Consider the following 22,365-nt stretch of genomic DNA (forward strand, 5'->3'; position numbering starts at 1 on the left):
TCCTAAAGAAGTTTTACTGAAAATCTTTGTCATTATTCTCATTTGATTAGAATTATTTTAAAGCCATGAAAGCTATCAACATGAAATAGAATACTTGATTATCATGACATTGAAGTTGTGGGACACTGAGCATTTTACTACAAGCAATGTTTTAGCAGTTTTACTGAGAATCTTTGTCATAATTTTCTATTTTAGAATGATTTTAAAGCTATGAAAGATATCAACATGAAGCTTGAAATGTCTGTTTATCACGACAAAGTAAAGTTGTAGGACAAGGGACATTACCCTGAAAACGATATTTTTGGAGTTATGCCCCTTTTTAACTCAACATTGCTTATTTAAGTAGTATATAAAAAGTATCAACTTGAAAGCAACATACATGTATATAGGAGTTATGTCCCTTTTTAACTCGACATAAAGTAGTTATTGATAGGCATTGTTTTTAGATTTAGATTGTTTTGGGTTTTACGTCACATCGACACAGTATAGGTCATATCGCGACGTTCCAGCTTTACTGGTGGAGGAAGACCTCAGGTGCCCTTCCGTGCATTATTTCAGGCATTGTTTTTAACAGACGAACGTTAAAGCTGCGTACGATGGTCCTGTGATGGATTCAAACGGCAGAAACAGGGCAAGAAATAAACATTAAACGCCAAATTAAAAAGCGTTCTTTGTTTTGATTGTACATTATAGAGAAGAAGATATCACCAACAATTTAATGTACACATGTAATTCATTTGTATACAGAAACTTGCTGATTACAGATAAAATGAAAAATACGTTATTCAAACACACATGTCCAAACATACCATGTTTACTAATTTGCAACAACATAAATTACGACAACATTCAGAAAAAACTTTGTCAACAACAACAACGGTCATTTATTATGAAATTGTGCAAGTCACGCCATGGTACAAAGAATGCAATGTCCAGGAAAATAAACAACGAACATGCATTTCGAAATACGTGAAATTGTAACGTGCCATATTATAAACAATGCTATTAACAAATAAAAATGTAAAATAACCACAATTAATCAAAATAATAAGCTTCTGGCTGTTGGACATTATACAAGTGTTATTTTCAAGGCGATTTTACCAGGATATAAGAGATTTTTTAACCTACCACATTTGATTGTGAAGGACAGTGAGTTTTATGACGAAATTTGAACAAAATGTTTCTTGGTCACATCTGAAGAAATGTTCATTTTAATTAAACAGGCCATTGTCGAAAACTTTAAAGATAATTATGTCTATCTTTCGTCTTAGTGATTTTATTGTCATTTTTTTTGTTTGATATATAAAATAGAGAAGTCAAAACTAATTTAAGGTATTCAATTGTTTTTTGTTTTTTTGTTGATCTGTAGAAAGACTTTCCTTTTACATCAAAAGCATTCTGTGATAAGAGTTGATAACTTTTAGGATTTTTAAACATGGGAATCCGTGGAAATAGAGACATTTGGGACCACGCAACTCATTTCATCTTATCCCACAATGCCAGTCATGTGTAAATCTATCGGGAACACCAGTCTTATACAAGAATATAATAGTGAATATTCTAATTTCAAGGATTTCCTAGCCGGCTTGGGTCTATACTGGTACCATAAGTCTGCCAATATTAATTGGTCAATACATTTTAGTTCACTCAATTCTGTACTGTATTTTTAGCTCGACTTTTTTTTTTGAAAAAAAAAGAAGAAAATAAATAAAAAAAGATAGAGGTATTGTTATAGTCCTGGCGGCGTTGCCGTTGCCGTCCGCAAACTTGTACCGGGATCATAACTTTTTTAGTTCTTGATGTATGGTCTTCATACTTGACCACAACAACCCTTGGGACAATACCTTTTAGTAGACCACACTAACCTTGACCTTCATCTATAAATGACCTTGACCTTTAAGGTCAAAAGTCCAAATTTTGCTTGTTCTTGCTTTTATTGGCTTTTACTTTGTTATTTTGTTATGGACTGTCTTCAAAATTGAACCTAATAAACTTGAATGATAGCCCTTTAAAATAACCAGACAGATCTTGACCTTCACTCATAAATTACCTTGACTTTGAAGGTCAAATTATTGAAATTTTCATTTTTTTGGCTATTATTGGCTGTAACTTTGCTATTTTTGAATGGATTGTCTTCAAACTTAAACATGATAATCTTGAAGGATAGCCATTCAAAATAACCAGACAGACCTTGACCTTCACTCATAAATGACATTGACTTTGAAGGTCAAATTATTGAAATTTTCATTTTTTTTTTTGCTGTAACTGGCTGTAACTTTGCTATTATTGAATGGATTGACTTCATATTATATAAGAACATTCTTAAAATAAAGACCTTCATGTTTATCAAACTCAAATTGACCTTGGCTCTCTTTCATGACCCTGATCTTGAAGGTTAAATTATTGAATTTTCACTGATTTGTGCATTAAATGACCATATATATATATATATATATATATATATAGATCTACACACTCCAATAAGTATATATGGTCATTTATATATTTATATTTTATATATAATAATGAATAAGAAATAATAAACTCTATGTACATTCGGTAGCGTTTTCAATGCTTTCTTCGCATATCTCTATATATATATATCTTTATCTTTTTTTTTTCTTCTATAATACACATGCAGATTTATATGGAAAGAATTCATACTTTGACAAAGCTAATGTGACAAGACAGACCGATTAAATTTATAAAAAGGAAAGTTAAGATTTGTTTAAACATTTCTTTGTTTCCTTTTAGAAAAAGTAAAAGTCGAGCGTTGCCCCCGCCCGGCGGTGGCTCTTGTTAAATTTATTGAGGATATTCATTTTTCTCTATAAAAATTAAAGGCAGTGATTGTCATCAAAGGAATGAAAATATATATAATGATAATTTTCATACCACGAGGTGAAAATAAATCCAGCCTCTATATACTTTTTGGCTTGCGGCTATACTGACAGAACAAAGTTGTTCAGCAAGACACTAGTGAAAATACGGAAAATATGTTTCACTGCAGTAAAAAATCAAAGCACAGAAGGCGCTGAATTTGTTTGGGTCCTTCCAATGCTTTCCAGCGTTTTAATTGAAGTAAATTGGCTTTAAGACTGATTGCAACACTGATATTCAATACAATCTTTATTTGACTTTAACAATTTGAAAAAAAAAATGAGTTGCCTTTACTGGGATTTGAACACCAGGCCTCTCGCTTCCTAAGCAAGCGTGAAAACTCTTCAGCCACGGTGAATTTATATGTGAACCGCCTGAAGAAAACCATATTATTCGATCTAAATTAGGGCTTGTAACGACTTTAACTGTTGTTTAACACAGATGTAAATAATCTTGGAGCTTACTATAAGCATGTATATTTATAAAGAATCAAAGGGCTTCAAGTTCTGTGGTATTTTTTGATCTTTGCAATCTAAATCGTACTGTATATCTGTATGTATTTTCCTGTATAAGTTTATTTTTATGTATTATAATTAATTTTGCTAGGCGCCAGAGTTTGATACAAACGGAATTCTACATAACTAGAGTTGCATCAAAAAATCATTTAAGTTCATTTTTTACGACAGCCACACTTTATCCTTGCATATCATGGCTACTTCCTTTACAAAAACATTTAAAAAAGAATTAAAAAAAAAAAAATTTCCTCGCCCGGGATTCGAACTCCAAACCTCTGACTCGCTAAGCGAGCGCGTTACCACTGCACCACGGAGAAGTTATACAAATACTGTCTGAATATCATCAAGTCATTCTAAATTTAGAACTTCCATTGCATTTCGGGTTTGTAATCCTTATTAATTTCGAGGTATTTTGTTCAGGATAAACCTGTTGTTTAAAATTGATGTAAATTATTTAGCAAAAATCTTCTCGCCCAAACAGTCCGACATGTAGAATCTATATATTCCACTACTCGGTTTGTGTAGTATTCGGTAATCGATATCGCTAAAAATAGTATTTTCATTGATAAAATCGTATTCATCCGCGTAATTTGTGATTGTGCATTTATTGACAATTCTATAAGCCAACGCTATTTTTAAACTTTTAATGCGTTGTAATTTGTTTGATACTTTTAACAAAATAAAAATATTTCTTTCTCTTAAATCGCTAGTTTAAAGCTGTTTTGAGAACTACTTGTTGTTAGGTTTGTCATAAACTTCTGTGTCAGAGATTGAATGTACGCTTTGTATTTACTTATTTTCGATCAGAAAATACAATAAAACAATATTAGAAATATTCGATCATTCGGGAATTATTTTGCTTGAATATAGATGTGCCTGTCTTTGACCATCTTTACGCAGTGATCTCCCCTGAATTTTTCGGCGTTAGTGTTACATATAAAGGGAAGTAACTGCTTCAAAAAAGTGGACTACTTTCGGCATTTGCAATTAACAACATTAGACTCTGAAATTTCGCTACCATTATTTGTTTGGTCTGACGACCCAAACAAATAAAAACAACAAATTGTTACAGTGTAAATAAAAATAGTTCACACTATTTCATTTATAGGTATATAATAAAATCAGGTACACGTTTGTAATTATAACTTAAAAAAGAAGAAATAAAATGCAAATTGAAAGGCCAAATTTCTCGTATATTGCTTTCATGAAGTATTAGTTACAATCGCAAATGTTCATCTCCGAGGAAAAAACAAATATTTACGCAATGTCACCTTCAAATTAAGCTGACATGCGCAAACACGCTAGAAACGCGCATTAAAAATATTACAAATTAAAAAGACGGTACAAGTATCTCAACACACAAAAATCCTCTCTTTTTTTTCCTCGGCAAATCCTGTTACGGAAAGTATATAAGGGTTTCAAATGAACATGTTCAAAATTAAAATTCATACGGTGCTTTAATTTCTAAGCAGGTAAGTCCTAGTTTTGTTGAATTTATTATTCGCTCAGAAAAATGCTTGTTGATTTATCAATATTTATTTAATAAAATTGTTGATTACTTTCCAAATAGCTATTGTTATAATAAATTTTATTGGTTAAGCCAACGTACACAATTGGCTGCTGCGATGACAAATTACAAAACTTATTGTGTATTTATTGTCATGTGTGATTCTTTATCAATGTAGTATAAAAATTCAAAGTTGTTAAAAATAAAGATTTTCACATAATATGTTTTGAAAATATTAAGTATACATATAGAGATGGCATACATGTAATTGAAAACTGAACTTAAAATCAATTTTCTTTAATGATCTTTGTTTGTTTTTAATTTGTTTATTATTTGATGATTATGAACAGGACATAAATGTTATTTCTATTGTAGAATAAGCTCATTTTATCATGTTTATGTTTTAGATCGTTTTGGGATTTATAAATTTCCTTGGTAATAAATATTGAATATTTCATCGTATTGCAGTGATCGAGTTCTTTCATTACAATGGCAAAGTTGTGGTTGATATTCCTGATGGCGGCAGTGCTATCTGTGTCTGAAGCGAAATTAAAAGGAGGCACTGGTTGTGCTGCATATTATAGGAGATACGGAAACTTTTGTTAGTAAGTAGTCATTTTTTTCAGTAACTGGTACCTTTGTTTCACGTCGGCGATATGCCAGCTTAAACCGACCTTTTTTCTCCTGCTGTCGAAACGTTTTGTCCTTTCCACCCCATTAGTGCCAGAAATGGCCGAAAAATTGCTAATTGGTTGCTAAAATCAGATAATCCTTTTCGCCCCGTAACTCTTCGATAAGGGTAGTGGAGCGGCAGTTAGGATATGATTTTAATGAGATTGGTTGCCAAATACCACTGGAACCCCTAGCCATTAATTTGAATTACTAACCTTTTATAGTAACAGTAGTTGCAACTGGATGAATTCTCGAGGCATTTATTGAAGCTCGCTATAAATTATAGTGTAATAAACTACAGATGTATTTAACAAATAGTGTTTTTTCAGTTTTGATATATTTTGCTTTTTTTTCTATCGCTCATTTGATGGTAAAGAATTATGTGAAATTTATGAATATCATTCCTAGTCGTGGCATATTAACTGCGCATTTACAAATGGATAAAGATTATAGTCCAGGGAACCAAATGCAGTCATGTTTTGATATAATATAGAATAATTCTATATTTCCTTTAATCAAAATGTTAACACTATAGCTTTAACACTACATCGTTTTCATAGTATTTGTATCATAGTTTTGAGAAGTTACCGCGACAAAAATAGAGCATGCTCGTTGATTGGCTCATTTTTTCTGGGGTTTACTTATTGTGACGACAGGGAAAGGGATAACTATAGGAAAGTCATATTCAGAGGCTAGCACATCGGTTACTTTTTTCTGGGGTTTCATATTGTGACGACAGGGAGCATGTTTTTATTTTATCCTATGATACAAAAGAGAAAGAATATCATAACATAAGGCAATCTGATTTATACTCGCGGAGGCTATGGCCCCTTGTACAAATCAGATAGCCCCTTGTTTCGATGCTCTTGCTATTACATAGAATACTATCAATGTAATCTTATTTTACATTTTATTTACATTAGCTCCGATACGAGCAGTGTTCCACGTCCAGGGGCAACCATTCAGTATCTGATAAGAGTACAAGGACCCGGGGAGATCTGTTGCGAGGCTCTCACGTGCACTAGATATTCGTGCAGCATGAAATATATAGGATGTGGGAGGAACAACTGGAGCTCTGCTGATCTGCAATGGGTGGGTGATAGTCTACAGACGCCAAAGATGCGATGCAAGACGTATTACCGCATCCATATAACAATCTACTACAGCTTTAAAACAACACATTAAAAATACAGACATGAAAAGTCAACCTACTATATCTTTAAGACAACACATTTAAGTTACGGACATGAATTTTTTAAGATTTTCATCCACCATTAACTCGTGAAAATTCGGTATATTTCGTGACTTTCCGTATCTGATAAAAGACTGAATTACAGGAAGCAACAAAGAAATCTTATCATCTAAAAGCTTCATCATAAGATACGGATATTAACGAAAATGACCGAATATGTACGAGCTATTGGTGGCTGAAAATCCTTGCTGATAAATAAAAAAATCTTGGTTTTTGTTGTCCAACTTTGTGTCATCTATTATAACGTTTGCTACAATTGTTTTCTATATGAAAGCGTATTTGAAGATTCTGGTTAATCTTTTGATTATATCATAATCTATTCTTAGACAATAAAGACGTCTGGCTCTGCCAGACATTATCAATCGAATTTCTGTGTTTGTATTAACTCTACTGATTATGACACAAATTAACAAGGAGGAACATGTACCGTGGTAATAGTAAAACATAAAAATCTATATATCTATTCCAGTTTTTAAAAATAAAAAGAAACTCTAAAATTTTAAAGAAGTCACATGATTTTGTTAAGGTCAATGTTAAATTCTTGCACATTTTGGAATTTGTTCACCATGAACCCTTTTTGTTTCTCTTTATTCAATGTTCAACACGCAATTGTTTTGCTTATCTTTTTCTTTGAAGTATGCAAGTTTGTTAAATTTTCCCTTAATAGTTGATTTTAAATGTATAAAAATCACCGTTTTCGTTTGAAATAAATATACTGCATCAATATGTGTATTTGTCATTTTTTATTGTGTTTAATGTTATTTTTATGTAAATGTTATTTTGAAATAGACCAAAATCCAGAACATATTCATTCTTATTTCACAACTATTTTAAAATATGTTTTTTTCTTCTTTTTCTTAGGGATTTTTTTCTACATTTCTTTTTTAAATTCTCTAGAAGTGACCCACTACAATCTCGCTGAAAGACACTAAATGTTTGTGATCAAGCCCATATTAGTGAAAACATGTCAAATTCAGTTTTAAATTAAAATGTTTATGTAAAATATATAGTGCAAGATAACTCCTGTTTTTAAGGTTTTACACTACTGGTTTTGAAATAGCATGCATCCTTCCATGCACTCTCCAGATTGTTAACACTTAAGACAAAATATTTCCCATGCAATTTACTGTATAACGAGACAAATGTGGAAGTTGAATTAAATCAAAATAGCAAACCATGTGTAGCCACCAAATTAATAAAATTCTAGGCAATGGCAATGAGCTGTTTTGTTTAAATTTTGGACTAAACTAAAAAGCAGTCAGGAAGTAATCAATTTTCGACCTGTTTGAATCATTTATCTTCTACTTGCAGTAACCTGTCTTATAATTAATTTTAAGTAAAAGGACATCATTGTTCTTTTGAATATATGTGATGTTTCAAGTCATGCAGACTCGAGACACTTATAAGTCATTATGGTAATATTCCAGGTTTACATGCTAAAGGAACACCTCCGATAACCCTCCTTACCTTCCAAAAAAAAAAAAAAAACATGCAACTAGTAAGCACGGGGTATATATAAATAATATAAACCAATTGACAACATGTGCACCCAATTAAGTTATTCCCTTCACATGAAAATTCCTGACTCATGCAATCTCAAAACAGTGAGGAAAATACAAAATCATACAAAATCATCATGAACCACACAGTTATAGAGGCTCTTCATTGACGTAACTTATCATGGATGCTTTAATAATAAAGAATAACAAGATATTATTTTCTGTTTACATGTATTTGAAATTACAATGTACATCAATGCCTCCACTCCCTTTAGAACACACATGTATACTTCAAAAACATGTCAAAATATTAATTTGTACAGAAAAAAATATACATATTCTTCCAGCAATTATATAATATCTATGTATAAGCCCATTATTTCAAATTATTGCATAGAAAACAAATAAAAATTAAACATATCATGCATACACAAGTGTATGACAGAGTTAAAGATTTTAATAAATACAGAAACAGTTCATCACTCAAACACTATAAAATACTTCACTTCCATATATTACCATGCTTATAAGAATTCAGGGTAAATGTTACGAAATTAAATATTCCTTTCTAGTAATCACACAATGAACATAATTACTGTAAAATCATTATAATTCGTGATGTACTGATTTTCATGGATAGGTTAATCTATGAAATCAAGATCCAACACAATTTCATTTCTATCTGCTGTAACATTATTTTGGGTATCATTTTACTTTAAAAAAAAAAAAAAAACAACAATCTATGAATTCAAGAACCCATGAATATGTCTTTTGCTACAAAACCTTGAAATTTCGTGCTCAAAATTAAATGAATTTACATGATACATATAATTGATACATGATTTATATTTGAACACAAAAGGTAGCACAGACTATGGTGCCCACACCCCCACAAAGAATATATATCAATTCATATATATTTTTAAACATAATTTTCAAGCATATACCAGTCAGAACATGAAAGGGACCTAATTCCAAAATACAGATTTATCAACAAGTCATATGACAGAGACTAAAAACATTAACAATACTAAAGACACATGTGTGTTGTCTTAGAAATACAAATGAGCCACGCCATAACAAAACCAACATAATGCGTTTGCGACCAGCATGAATCCAGACCAGCCTGCGCATCCGCGCAGTCTGATCAGGATTCATGCTGTTTGCTTACAAACCCTATAACAAGTATAAAAACTGAGAGCGAACAGCATGGATCCTGATCAGACTGCACGGATGCGCAGGCTGGTCTGGATCCATGCTGGATGCAAACCCATTATGTTTTGTCATGACGCGGCTCTTATATATTCTCTAGAGAAGACCATACTGATATACAGTACACATAAGAATAAGACTGGTATTACATTTTCTATACAATATATGTACAAGTTAACTCCAGTACCAGAATATAATCCCATATAAATTTAGCACTAATAAATAAGTATTGATCAGAAAAGTATTAATTCAAACACTCTCCGGTCATCTCCGTGAGCATCATTTTTAAGTCACAAGGAAAAATAGCAGCTTAAATTTGAAGTCCTATAAATCCATTTAGACACAATATTTTCCCTCCAAACTCTGGGTTACTTGAGTGTAAAAAGTCCCTCAAACAGTTTGTCCAAGTTGACCTCAGAGTAGGCATTTTTCTTCACCCATCTGTCGACTACTTTTTTCAGATTAGAGTAAGCATTGCATAGTTCTGTATCGCTCTTCACTTTTAACATTTTCCCTGCAGATAACAATAAAAACAACATATTATTCCTGAAAGAATCTTGGTTGTCCCCCAATCAATCAAAACATCAATTATATTTTACACAGCTATGGAAGTGACGAAATGACTCTGATTGATATCAAAAAGTTAACATTCAATTAAATTTTCAAATTTAAACAAAAGGAAAACAGTATAGACAAAACATATACAAGAATATGCTACCTTGGCTTCTGAAAATATCTTCCCTTAAAAAATGTAAATCATTTAAGATCTCAAACTTATCTAAAAGCTCTTCATTAAAAAATAGCAACCTTTTTCATTTCCAGTGAGTTGTTGGGTAGCTCTATCAAGATCAAAGAGATATTGGTAGAAACACATCTGTGTGTACAACATATTGTCTGTGTACTGAAATAATAAACCACAAAAATATCAGTGCTGCAACAAAACAGTTCCATAAAGTTTTCAAAAAGTATAATATTTATGAAAATAAAAATGTGTCCAAAGAACACGGATGCCCCCACATTCTACTGTTTTGTCAGACTACAGACATACAGCATGATAAATGGACGAGGGCAAACCTATGTCCACCCTACCCAAAGTAGGAGCATGAAAAGATATGTTATTTAAAATTAAGTATAATTTAAGCGAAGATAAAGATTTTAAACATGTTTTTCTATTTCAACATATGACAATGTTATTATTTATGAGGGAATGGGTATTCAGTGACAGCAACATAAATCAATATGGCAACAGTTGTTGTTGTATGAAGATGCTCCCAGTGTTCAATCTAGAACAATTTCCCAGGGGGCCCTTCGGGCCCATAAACTTTTAAAAAGGGGGTCATTTGTGAAAAAAGGGGGCCCACACTTTTAAAAGAACATCAAATTCAAATAATGTATTGTATCTTTTTAAGTTACTTGTTCACGTACCATATATAGACTAAAAACGGTTGCAAAATTCCAAAACAATCAACTCACTAAAAAAAAGACATTATTTTGACCTTTTTTGAGAGTTCTGTTAGCGTTATTACAGGCTCAATTTTAAGAACTGATTGGTAAAGAAACGATGACATAATGTTCAAAGAAACATATGAATCTTATTTTAATGTTACCAGGGATATTTGATAATAATGTTCAGTTTTTTAATCAGCACCCGATATACATGTACAGTCGACTCTCGTTATCTCGAAGTCATCGGGACCGTCCAAAAAATATCGAGATAACGAAATGTCGAGATAAACATATAAGGGTTTGAATAAGGCAGAAACTGATTTTTACAAAAAACATGTGCATACCTAATGTCAAATACACTATGATATCCCCATGTCTTGTTTTCATAGTCCTAGTCAATATTTAACAAAGTAACATTAGCGGATGTTTTCCAGCGGAAATACGGGTGTCTGTGATAAAAACACATAGTGAGGTTTACTCAGTAATACACCAATATAGTGGGGAAAAAATTGTCAGGGTGGTTGATCCAAATATTCTCCTGGGTTAGTTATTAAGATTGTTCCACCGCTGATGGATTTGATGGTGATGTTGTGAAACAATATTGCAACGATAGCGTTTCTATACCTTCACTATTTCATTTACATTTAATGTCATAATGAATTGATACAGTGTTCGAATATTTATAAAGAACGTAAAATTCACTCATTTGGGACATAAGTCAATCAACACGCTAAATAGATTAATTTTTATAACAAAAGCTTAACTTGTTACAAACATAATCATCATTATGACACGGGCTATTGAGCAATTATTGTCTAGTTTGTGTTTTTCACACGTCTGAAGGAACAGACGAAAGAAAATTATTAGTCGAGATAAACAAAGGATAATAGTGTGAAAATAACTATTGGGGCTGAAATTTTACATCGAGATACTGAAAATATCGAAATAAAAATATCGAGATAAACAAATATTTCCAATATAGATAAAGAAGGAAGAAAATCGGGACTTTCAAAAGTTCATCGAGATAACGAAATATCGAGAAAAGCGATGTCGAGATAACGATAGTTGACTGTATAAAAATAAATCATATTTCCCAATTAGCTTTGTTGATGAAGACTATAAACTTACAATAGTCGCTAAAACATTTAACCTTCTCAATATATCCAAGCCAAAAACAAAGTGTCAACAGGTGCTAAGACAATGTATATTGACATACCGGTACCTTTGATCTTTTGTCAGGGCAGCAGTTCTTACGTCACGCTTAAGATGTCTGTATTGATTAATGATATGCACAATGTTTTAGCGCCGACCAGCCAATGACCAATCAAAGTTTATTTACTCAATTGTCAGACACGCCCTTGCCAATCCTGTTTGATTAGCTCCATCTTTAAGACTTTTTTAATTGGATGAAGGCGTGTTCGTAATAATTTATGCACACTTCTCTATAATTAACTCGCACTTTTCACAAATATATAGTTTTTTTTTCCTTTCGGAAAGTTATGACTTTTGACCGTGATAAAAATATAACTACACGCACGTATTGGATTATCTGTGACGATTTGTTTTGTTTATAAAAACTGTGACTCAAAAGTAAGTAATAGTTACGGTACGAAGAACAAGTCTACATAGTATTTACAGACCCCGCCCGAGAGAGCGTAGCAACAAGGTTTTAAAAGGGTTACCAAGTGCGGTAACTATCTTACCAACATGCTCTTGTTTTTCTATACAAACTTCAGTTTTGAATTCAGTATTTATTAATATTATTCACAAGAAACTTTTTTATGTACTTAATCAGGTTTAAGAAAGCATTCTAATGTCATTTAGGGCATTTTCTATGAGTGCGCCCATCGGGCCCACAGTTGAATTTGTTTTGCGCCAGCGGTCTTTTCAGGGGGTCAATGGCGCAATGGCGCGCTCTAGATTGAACACTGTGCTCCTATATCAATAACTTAAGTAGAACAACCAACCTTACATAAGCTGCTTTTCTAACAAAGAACCCTGACATTCCTGTAAGCAGTGTAAACCAACCTCAGTCATTCGGCCCTTATAACAGTTCAATAAAATATTGAATATGCCTGCTAAATGTACAAATAATCAGCAAAGCAAACTACATCTATGTACCTCTAGTTGCATAAACCCTCTATTACATATAGGACACATGGGCCGCCCCCTCTGAAACATCAATGGAAGCTTCTGTAATCGTGCATGGCAAGCTGAGTCTTCACATTTTAACCAACCCTGTAAATGAAATACATTGAACATTTTATAAAAAATTTCTTTGAAAATATTTATGCTAATATGTAAGCAATAGATAAGAAAATACAACTACACTTTCAAATACATTTACTTCAAAATGGGCATTTTCCAAATAAGTCCCATCTTATGGAGAAGTGTAAGCTACAATTATGAAAGCAAAGGCCACCAGTGTTGAGTCAATCCCAGTCTGAACATTCTATTAAACATTCAAGTGTCTGATGCTCAGGTTCTGTTTGTATAATAAAGTATTTCAACTTCAGAGCAGAGCATTTAATACTACATATTCGTAAGGGTAAGGCATTAAGGCTCTCAAAATTAATGAAAATCACCTTGAAATAATCATATTATCTTTAAATCTAAATAAATCAACATTGTTAGCCTGAAATTTCACCATACAATAATGTTCATAGTAAGACATTTCAAATAAATTTCAGTAAGAAATTTCAAATTCACTGTAAATTTTCACATTTTTTCATTAAAACAGCAATTGATAATGATCTTATTGCTAGAACATGATCATCGGAAAACACAATGCAAATATATAAATATAAATCAGACAACAGTACGGCACCTTATCAGACTACAAGGAAATACAGGCTGGCCTGGCTCTATACTGGTGCTGTTGTGATGCTGCTTGCATCGTAACAAGACAACAAGCCAGGATGTATCAGAGCAACACCTACCTGATAGTATGTTTTAATTTTCTGTCGAATTTCTGACGTGACTTTATTGGCTATAGCAGCACTGTTCTCATACAATTTGTAATTACACTGGTTGTTGGGGCATTTTCCAAGAGCAGCCTCCATATATATGTCCTGTTACAATATAAAATTTAAATGAAAATCAACAGCATGGATTCAAACTTGAGGATTTGCTATAAAGCAAACTATTGGAGCCTGTTTTGTATACTCTTTTACATTAAATCACATTTACCAAAGACATTATTCCCTATTTTTCTCTCTCAAAAATTAACTATCTTTTCTATTCCTGGGTCAGTAATTTTAAAAATCACAAAAATCCCCTTCTGTGGAGTATTTAAAGATATACTATGCTCACCTTTGGGTAAACTACTTTTACTGCAGAAATTTATTTAAATCTAGGAGATTCTAATTTTAAACAGGAGAATGCACAAACTATGTTTTCGAAGCTGCATTCCCTATTATTGGAGGACTTAATGTGATCCTTTCTTAAAACAACTGCTAGTTTTTTTTTAAATGACACAATGTAATCATACTGTGTCTACCTAAAGTGTGAAGATTTTCAGAAAGTAAGAATAGTAAAACAACTTACAGCACCAGTCAATGGAGCATCGAGGACGACTTCCCTTCCACATGTTTCTGACGGGCAGACAATCTTCAGTCTTTCACAATCTTTGTATTTCTCCTCATCTGTGATGCTAACTCCCCCCAATAGGGCGTCGTCATCATTTTCGTCTCGTTGTTGTGCGGCATGACGATACCCGGATGCATCTAAACCTGTAAAATATAATTTACCATATAAATCATCGGAACACTTTTTCTATCCTTTTCCCACTTAAACAAAATTCTATCTCAAAAAGAAAAGAAGCCATATTCCGGTTTAAAATGTAAGTGTTTCAAATATTTAAAAAAAAACAATACAATATTCTCATAAAATATTTCATGAAAAACAAGAGCTGTCACTGAAAAGTGACTTATGCCAATGAAAGAAAGCTTCGATATGGTGTCAAAAAAAATTCAAGCGGGAAATCAAGGGAGTATGCATAATTAGGCATGATGACAAACAATCCTGTATAGTTTCACTGAAATTTCCCCCATCAGATTTGGTGATGAAGCGCGGTCATGACTATCGGACGAACAGTGCGATTACCATATGCCGGACGAACAGTGCGATTACCATATGCCGGACGAACAGTGCGATTACCATATGTCGGACGAACAGTGCGATTACCATATGCCGGACGAACAGTGCGATTACCATATGCCACCCTTTGGGGGCATAAAAAAATCATGTTGAAATTCTAAGTGATTTAGTATGAATATTTATATGATGAATAGTAATATGAGCCATGTCACGACAAAACCAACATAATGGGTTTACGACCAGCATGGATCCAGACCAGCCTGCGCATCCGCTCAGTCTGATCAGGATCCATGCTGTTCGCTATCAGTTTCTCTACTTGTAATAGAGTTGGTAAGCGAACAGCATGGATCCTGATCAGACTACGCGAATGCGCAGGCTGGTCTGGATCCATGCTGGTCGCAAACCCACTATTTTTGTTTTTGTTCGTGATGCGGCTCATATTTTGTTCTATACAAATATATGTCATATTGGACTATGTATCTCATACAACATCCACATATAATTATTTCGTTATTTGTTTTATATGCTGATGACTAAATACTATCATTACAATTATTATCAATTTTATAATGGAACTTATACTAAAGACTAATTCACTTTAACATCATGTATCTAAAATGTATTATAGAATTATTTTACCTAGACATTCAGCAATATGGGCAGCATCTGTTCCCTCTATGGGATCACACAACCTTGACACTACCGGATGTATCTGATGTGCCAGGTAGTACTTCACATCTGTATAACAAACACAAATAGTTTAGAAAGTCAATTAAATTCAAAAGGTGAAAATTCATTTCTAAACCAGTCTTATATTCCCTAGTTAGTTCTAAAAAATATCTGTTAAGACCTCACAATGCATTAGTTTAGGCATGAACAGGCTCCTGGTTAGATCTAATAAATAATTCAAGCTGACTGGATAGACTGACATGACAGAAATAATTTAAACTTCAAACACTCACCTATTGTTCAAAATAGTTTATTTTATTAAATGGTCAAATGATATTCATACCTATTAGAATAATCAAATATTTTTATTGAATGGTAAAATAATAATCATACCTATGGGAATAATCAAATATTTTACTGAAATAATTTTATTATAATAATTATACCTATAACCAGTGACTCTGATTTAGCCAACTCGTCTGGATGATAGGCTCGCTGTGATGCCGGTAGATTAGATCCATCCTAAAAGTTACAACCATACTTTAATTCTGGCCATACATCACCATTATGAAGCTTAAGGGTAGTGAAAATCTTTTAAAATATATTTCTGATGCATTAATAAGTTTACATACTCAAATAAAGTACAATATTCAATTAGTGATTTAATGTTTCCTTGGCAACAATGTGTATTCAACATAAATTGAAGCTATTGTTAATCTCTGAAATTGATTTTTTTTGAGGGGGTGGGGGCGGATTGGTTGCACCAACACAGTATAGGTCATATGGCAACTTACCAGTTTACTTAAGTAAGAAGACCTCAGGTGCCCTTCTGTACATTATTTCTGGCATGAATGGGCACCTGAGTAGAACTACTGACATTCCGTAAGCTAGCTAAATAGCTTCCTTACATGAATAATCCTGAGTGTAATGTCCTAATCCTGAGTGTAATGTCCAACAACACTGTTGATGTCAAATGAACATTTTCTAGATTTATAAATGGAGGAACAGCTAGGGTGTCCCTCTATACATAATTTTTCAGGTATGTGCTGCCAGCAAAGGAGTAGAACCACAAACCACCCTAACCTAGCTCGACAATAATACTACACTACGTAGCTTAAATCTTACCTCACAGACAATATAAGAGACTGTATCTCCACCTTTTAATCTCTTGCCACCTTTACTATTCAGTCGTAAAGCCACTTGTACATGTGGTAAACTCTTCTTGTCCGGATAGTCCTCCGGATTCTTTGTCAATTGCTGAAATCAAATCAATTACTTCCTTTGATTTTGGTTTTAGTGCAAGTTTGTAAAGTAAAACAAACTGGATTCAGAATTTGTAGACATTTGTAGAATCTCTCCGCCTAAAATAACTTACCTATCATGTAATAAATCATAATTATTAAAGCAGCATGCCTCCAGATGAACCAAAGTTTGTCGATAAAATCAAACTTGAGAAAAATGTACTAATATCTTAGGGAAAGTAAAAAGATTCAAGTAATAATTTACATGTTTTGTGCGATTAATGACTAATTTTTTAGTTTTTATCACAATATTCTACTGTGTTACTAACGCACAGGACTGCCAACAGCAAATTGCAAAATCCGAGGAAAATACGCCAGGGGTCAAGGGGGCTGTACAAGCCCCCTTTGCAGGTCCAGGGCAGAGCCCTGGTGGGGGCCCAGGTGGCGAAGCCCCCAGAAGCTCCTGGATTCTGATGATTTGGTATGCCCTAAAATCAATTTCCTGGACTCTAAATTTGACTTCCTTATCCGACATTTTGACGCATTTTGACAACAGACAAGAGCGACAATGTTAACTGTAATTTTATTGGTTATTCTAAAATAGAATGCCGGAAAAGACTCGATTTGACCAATGAGAAAAGCGCTTACAGACGTACCATAGGCAGCTAGCGTAACGATAAAAGCCGAAGCGTGCCGGTTTTTGGGTACTGTATAAAATATGACGAATGAATTTGCTGTCTTTGTCGAATTTACATCGATCTCAAAAATGACCCAGGAGCTCACGAAATCCGCGGAAAATCGGCAGCCCTGAACGCAGTAAGGGTTATTTTTGCATATTGTAACCTCTTTTTGGTAATTTACGTGGGTTTCAAGTGCCATTAATAATGTGTTAATTGCTTCTTTTTGGTTACTTTACAAAATTATGCTTTTTAATACATTTTCAAAATTTTCAAGAAAATATCACGAATCTGGAGGCATGCTGCTTTAAATACTTAGTTGTGACCATTATCCCAGTTTGAGTAATGGATTTTTCCAGTTTTCCAATCTGCAAGTGCAATGAGATTGAATATCAAACATAATAAGAGCTGGTCAAACTGGCTGATGCTCCCTGAATAGGTTTTGGACACAGAGTAGTTTCTTGTTGATATCTCATGAACTTTCAGAGTTATGTCCCAGTCAAGAAAATGCAGACGGACGTTCAGATAAAGCAGCGAAATATGCTCTCCCTTAGGGGAGCTTAAGTACCCAGTTAAGAACATAGAGGTATATATAAACTAGAGGATGCTTTTGTAAAAAAGCGCATGTCTCCCCCACTGCTGAGAATAACTGTGAATGGAAACAGGAATGGAAATGGAGATAAGATAATGTAAATACCCGGTAGTCACTTCAATGAAGGCTGTCTATGGATGGTTTCTATTGTTAAGGTTGTATGAGAAGATGCTTCCTAAACTGTTTGTTTTTAACCAGGTATTCAATTTTGAAAATCCTGGTTATTCAATCAGCGTTTGGCAGGCGGGCGTCAAACGAAATTGCACTTGATGGTCATATCATATATAGTTTCACAAATGAAATTAAATGAAATTGTGTCTGCTCCATAATTCTTCAAACCTTTAACTCTAGTTATCATCCAGAAAGGAGAAATTAACCAACAGTCGCTGTGACCTTGACCTTTGACCTACTGACCATTAAAACAATAGGGATCATTTGATTAATAAGACCAATCATCCTATGAAGTTTGAGGGTTGTAGGTCAAAAGGAACTCTAGTTATCATCCGGAAATGAGAAATTGACCAACGGTCACTGTGACCTTGACCTTTGACCTACTGACCCCAAAAACAATAGGGATCATCTGCTCTATAAGACCAATCATCCTATGAAGTTTGAGGGCTGTAGGTCAAAAGGAACTCTAGTTATCATCCGGAAACGAGAAATTGACCAACGGTCACTGTGACCTTGACCTTTGAACTACTGACCCCAAAAACAATAGGGATCATCTGCTCAATAAGACCAATCATCCTATGAAGTTTGAGGGCTGTAGGTCAAAAGGAACTCTAGTTATCATCCGGAAACTAGAAATTGACCAACAGTCACTGTGACCTTGACCTTTGAACTACTGACCCCAAAAACAATAGGGATCATCTGCTCAATAAGACCATTCATCCTATGAAGTTTGAGAGCTGTAGGTCAAAAGGAACTCTAGTTATCGTCCGGAAACGAAGAATGGACGGACTGACGGACTGACGGACGGACTGACGGACAGGGCAAAAACAATATGTCTCCCCCCGAGGTGGGGGAGACATAAAAACTGTGGATCAACATTACGGTGATCAACTAGTTTGAAACCAAAAAGGTTTTTTATCAGGCATACTCTGGGTATATGTGATCAGACAGGTAGATGTGAAGGTTGGCCAAGTTATATACCAATGGTACAGAAAAGGTCATTACTGCGAAATTAATTCAAAGAGTTAATCAAATTTACCTTAGTAATGAGGTATTGCTCTTGAGGTATTTTGCAGTCTCTGACCTGGTCACCGACCTCATTAAGTTTAGCATGTATCGTCTCCACAACAGTCTCTCTAGATTCACCAGACAAAATTGTTGATACAACAAAACTGAAAATAAGAATTAACAATGTTATCATACAAATCATGAACGAAATTAACTTTGCTTTTATTTTTTATCCATTTACTGACCTTTGACCGAGTGGTTCACTTTTTATAATATTTTACTTCTACTCAATGACATCTATCGACATACTAAATTTGATGTTGATATCTCTTGTACATCCCAAGCTATGTTTGTTTGTTTTGGGTTTTACATCACATCGACACAGTATAGGTCATATCGCGACGTTCCAGCTTTACTGGTGGAGGAAGACCTAAGGTGCCCTTTCGTGCATTATTTCAGGCACGAACGGGCCTGAGTTACGTCCCAGACAAGAAGTCTGCAACAGACCGCTCAACCAACAGACCACCAGCTGACTCTGGTATACTCTGTTGTCAGGGGTAAATTAAGGACCAGATACCATATTCAACTTACTCTCCAACATTTTTCGACAGTCCAGACCAATCTCTACGAACAATATCCAACCCTTTTTTCTCTTCCTGTGTCACATATTTCCCATCTGACGTCTTGTGTACACTCAGTGCTGCGTACTTCTTCTTCTTCAACAGTAACATGCTCTTATATATACCATCAATATCGATCTCTAATAACTTGTACAGTTTGTTTACTTCAGTCTTTATCTATAATAAGAAAAAAGATACATTCAAAATGAGCCGCGTCATGACAAAAACCAACAAAATGGGTTTGCGACCAGCATGGATCCAGACCAGCCTGCGCATCCGCCCAGTCTGATCAGGATCCATGCTGTTCGCTATCAGTTTCTCTACTTGTAATAGGGTTTGTAAGCGAACAGCATGGATCCTGATCAGACTGTGCGGATGGGCAGGCTGGTCTGGATCCATGCTGGTCACAAACCCATTATGTTGATTTTGTCATTCCATTATTGTGTGATAAATCTAAATTAAAATTGATTCAAAATTAAACATCCGGTCATATTTAAATAATTGGTTGAAATAATTTGTCCTAAAGGTAGGATAATGTAAACAAAGTAGTATTTTGAAAATTCATATGAAATATTAAATCACTATAATTAACTCGTTATTGAAATGCGAAAAGAAGCTTGAAATTTCATTGAACAGACCAATACTGGAATTATAGTTTCAAGAAGAAGAATTTGGCAGCCAATGAAAAGTAACATACCTTATTTCCTAACTTTGTGACTTGTTCAATATCTGTACAATTAGAGTTGATCATAATAGAATCAGTGTCACCATAAATAACATCTAAATTCATCTGAAATAACAAGAAATATGTCAGTAAAATATGTAAGTCCATATCACCTTGACATCTCTGAAATATCATAAATTAAATCAGCACGCAAATTTTTTTATGAAAATTTTGAAAAAGTGTTAAACAAGAGCCGGTTGAACCGGGTGATGCTCCCCGAATAAGTTTTGGACACAGGAAGGTAAACCTCTTGTAGTGTCAGAGTTATGTCACAGACAAAGTTCAAAGTGTAAAAACAACCCAAATGTTGCAAGCGACACATTGTCTCAATATGGTGATCATTTCTGTGAAAGAGTTTTAAAATCTGACTTCAAATAACGAAGTTATGGGCCAGACACGATATTGGTGCAAGGTCATGCTGTGACCTTGACCTTCAAGGTAGCGACCCAAATGTCGAGCGCGACACATCATCTCAATATGGTGATCATTTCTGTGAAATATTTTTCAAATCCGACTTCAAAGAAATATTTTTCAAATCCGACTTCAAATAACGAAGTTATGGGCTGGACACGATTTTGCTGCAAGGTCATGCTGTGACCTTGACCTTCAAGGTAGCCACCCAAATGATGCGCCCGACACATCGTCTGAATATGGTGATCATTTCTGTGAAATAGTTTTAAAATCCAACTTCAAATAATGAAGTTGTGGACCGGACACGATTTTTGCTGCAAGGTCATGCTGTGACCTTGACCTTCAAGGTAGCGACCTAAAGTCGTCTCAATATGGTGATCATTTCTGTGAAATAGTTTTAAAATCCGACTTCAAATAACAAAGTTATTGGCCGGACACGAATTCGGGACGTACGTACGTATGAACGGACTGACGGATGGACAACCCGACGCCTATATGCTGCCCCGAAATTTTTCGGGGAGCAAAATAATAAAATATTGTGAAGCTAACAAAGACACTAAGTTTCACTTTGCAAATGACACTAACAATCCATGTAAATTACCAAAAGACGTTCAAAATATGCAAAAGTAGCCCTTACTGTGTTACTAACACAGTAGAAATATGGTGAGAGTATGCTAAAATTGTTAACACAAATTTACAAAATAACTTACCCCCTGTACAAGGTCTTTGGTTTTCATCAAAATCTGGTATGGAAAACAGAAATCTTCACTTTAAAAGTTTCATTTAAATACAAAAATATGGCATAAAGTAGCAATGATAAAAAAAACTTGTGCAAATATAATTATTTTTTTATATTTGTTACGATTCTTAATCTTGAAGACACTGATCATAATGTCAACTGTATAAATCAAGGGAAATATTCTTCCTGTTAAATCTAAATTTTAACAAACTATTATGCTTTGAAACATTTCAGATTACTTCTTTCAACAGTAAAAATAAATGTAAATGACACATGCCTCATTTAGAATAAAAGTATATTGGTCTTCAATGGGCACATTTTCCTTAAATGTTTCAAATATTGATAAAAACAATAGAGATGTACCATTTGGATAATCTTATATGAAATATTTATGGTTTGTTTGTTGTTTGTTTCATTTTATGCCTTTTCCCC

General features: G+C 33.9%; 2 protein-coding genes across 2 annotated transcripts in view; one reads left to right on the top strand and one right to left on the bottom strand.

Moving 5' to 3' along the window:
• Positions 1-4,728: 4,728 nt before the first annotated feature.
• Positions 4,729-7,008, top strand: LOC132730661 (uncharacterized). The gene is made up of 3 exons (XM_060716636.1): positions 4,729-4,867; positions 5,371-5,507; positions 6,498-7,008. The coding sequence occupies exons 2-3, from the start codon at positions 5,392-5,394 to the stop codon at positions 6,757-6,759; spliced, it is 378 nt and encodes a 125-aa protein (XP_060572619.1). The 5' UTR covers positions 4,729-4,867; positions 5,371-5,391; the 3' UTR covers positions 6,760-7,008.
• A 1,540-nt stretch (positions 7,009-8,548) lies between these two features.
• The window catches only part of LOC132730662 (DNA polymerase alpha catalytic subunit-like), a gene marked incomplete at its 5' end in the record, with an annotated part of 39,694 nt that continues 25,877 nt past the window's right edge, over positions 8,549-22,365 (bottom strand). The window contains 12 exons of the mRNA XM_060716638.1: positions 8,549-10,051; positions 10,345-10,438; positions 13,105-13,221; positions 13,923-14,054; positions 14,530-14,714; positions 15,721-15,819; positions 16,197-16,272; positions 16,876-17,007; positions 19,471-19,603; positions 20,031-20,236; positions 20,757-20,849; positions 21,905-21,937. Of these exons, the coding sequence (XP_060572621.1) occupies positions 9,906-10,051; positions 10,345-10,438; positions 13,105-13,221; positions 13,923-14,054; positions 14,530-14,714; positions 15,721-15,819; positions 16,197-16,272; positions 16,876-17,007; positions 19,471-19,603; positions 20,031-20,236; positions 20,757-20,849; positions 21,905-21,937 (1,446 nt within the window). The remainder of the gene's footprint in view (positions 10,052-10,344; positions 10,439-13,104; positions 13,222-13,922; positions 14,055-14,529; positions 14,715-15,720; positions 15,820-16,196; positions 16,273-16,875; positions 17,008-19,470; positions 19,604-20,030; positions 20,237-20,756; positions 20,850-21,904; positions 21,938-22,365) is intronic.

This window comes from Ruditapes philippinarum, unplaced genomic scaffold (assembly GCF_026571515.1).
Source record: "Ruditapes philippinarum isolate M1 unplaced genomic scaffold, ASM2657151v2 ctg2529_1_1_1_1, whole genome shotgun sequence".
Lineage (NCBI taxonomy): Eukaryota > Metazoa > Mollusca > Bivalvia > Venerida > Veneridae > Ruditapes > Ruditapes philippinarum.

Coding starts and splice junctions, on each gene's coding strand:
- LOC132730661 (XM_060716636.1), top strand. CDS start 5,392: ATGGCAAAGTTGTGGTTGATATTCCTGATGGCGGCAGTGCTATCTGTG. Junction 5,508..6,497: donor AGATACGGAAACTTTTGTTA/GTAAGTAGTCAT, acceptor TATTTACATTAG/CTCCGATACGAGCAGTGTTC.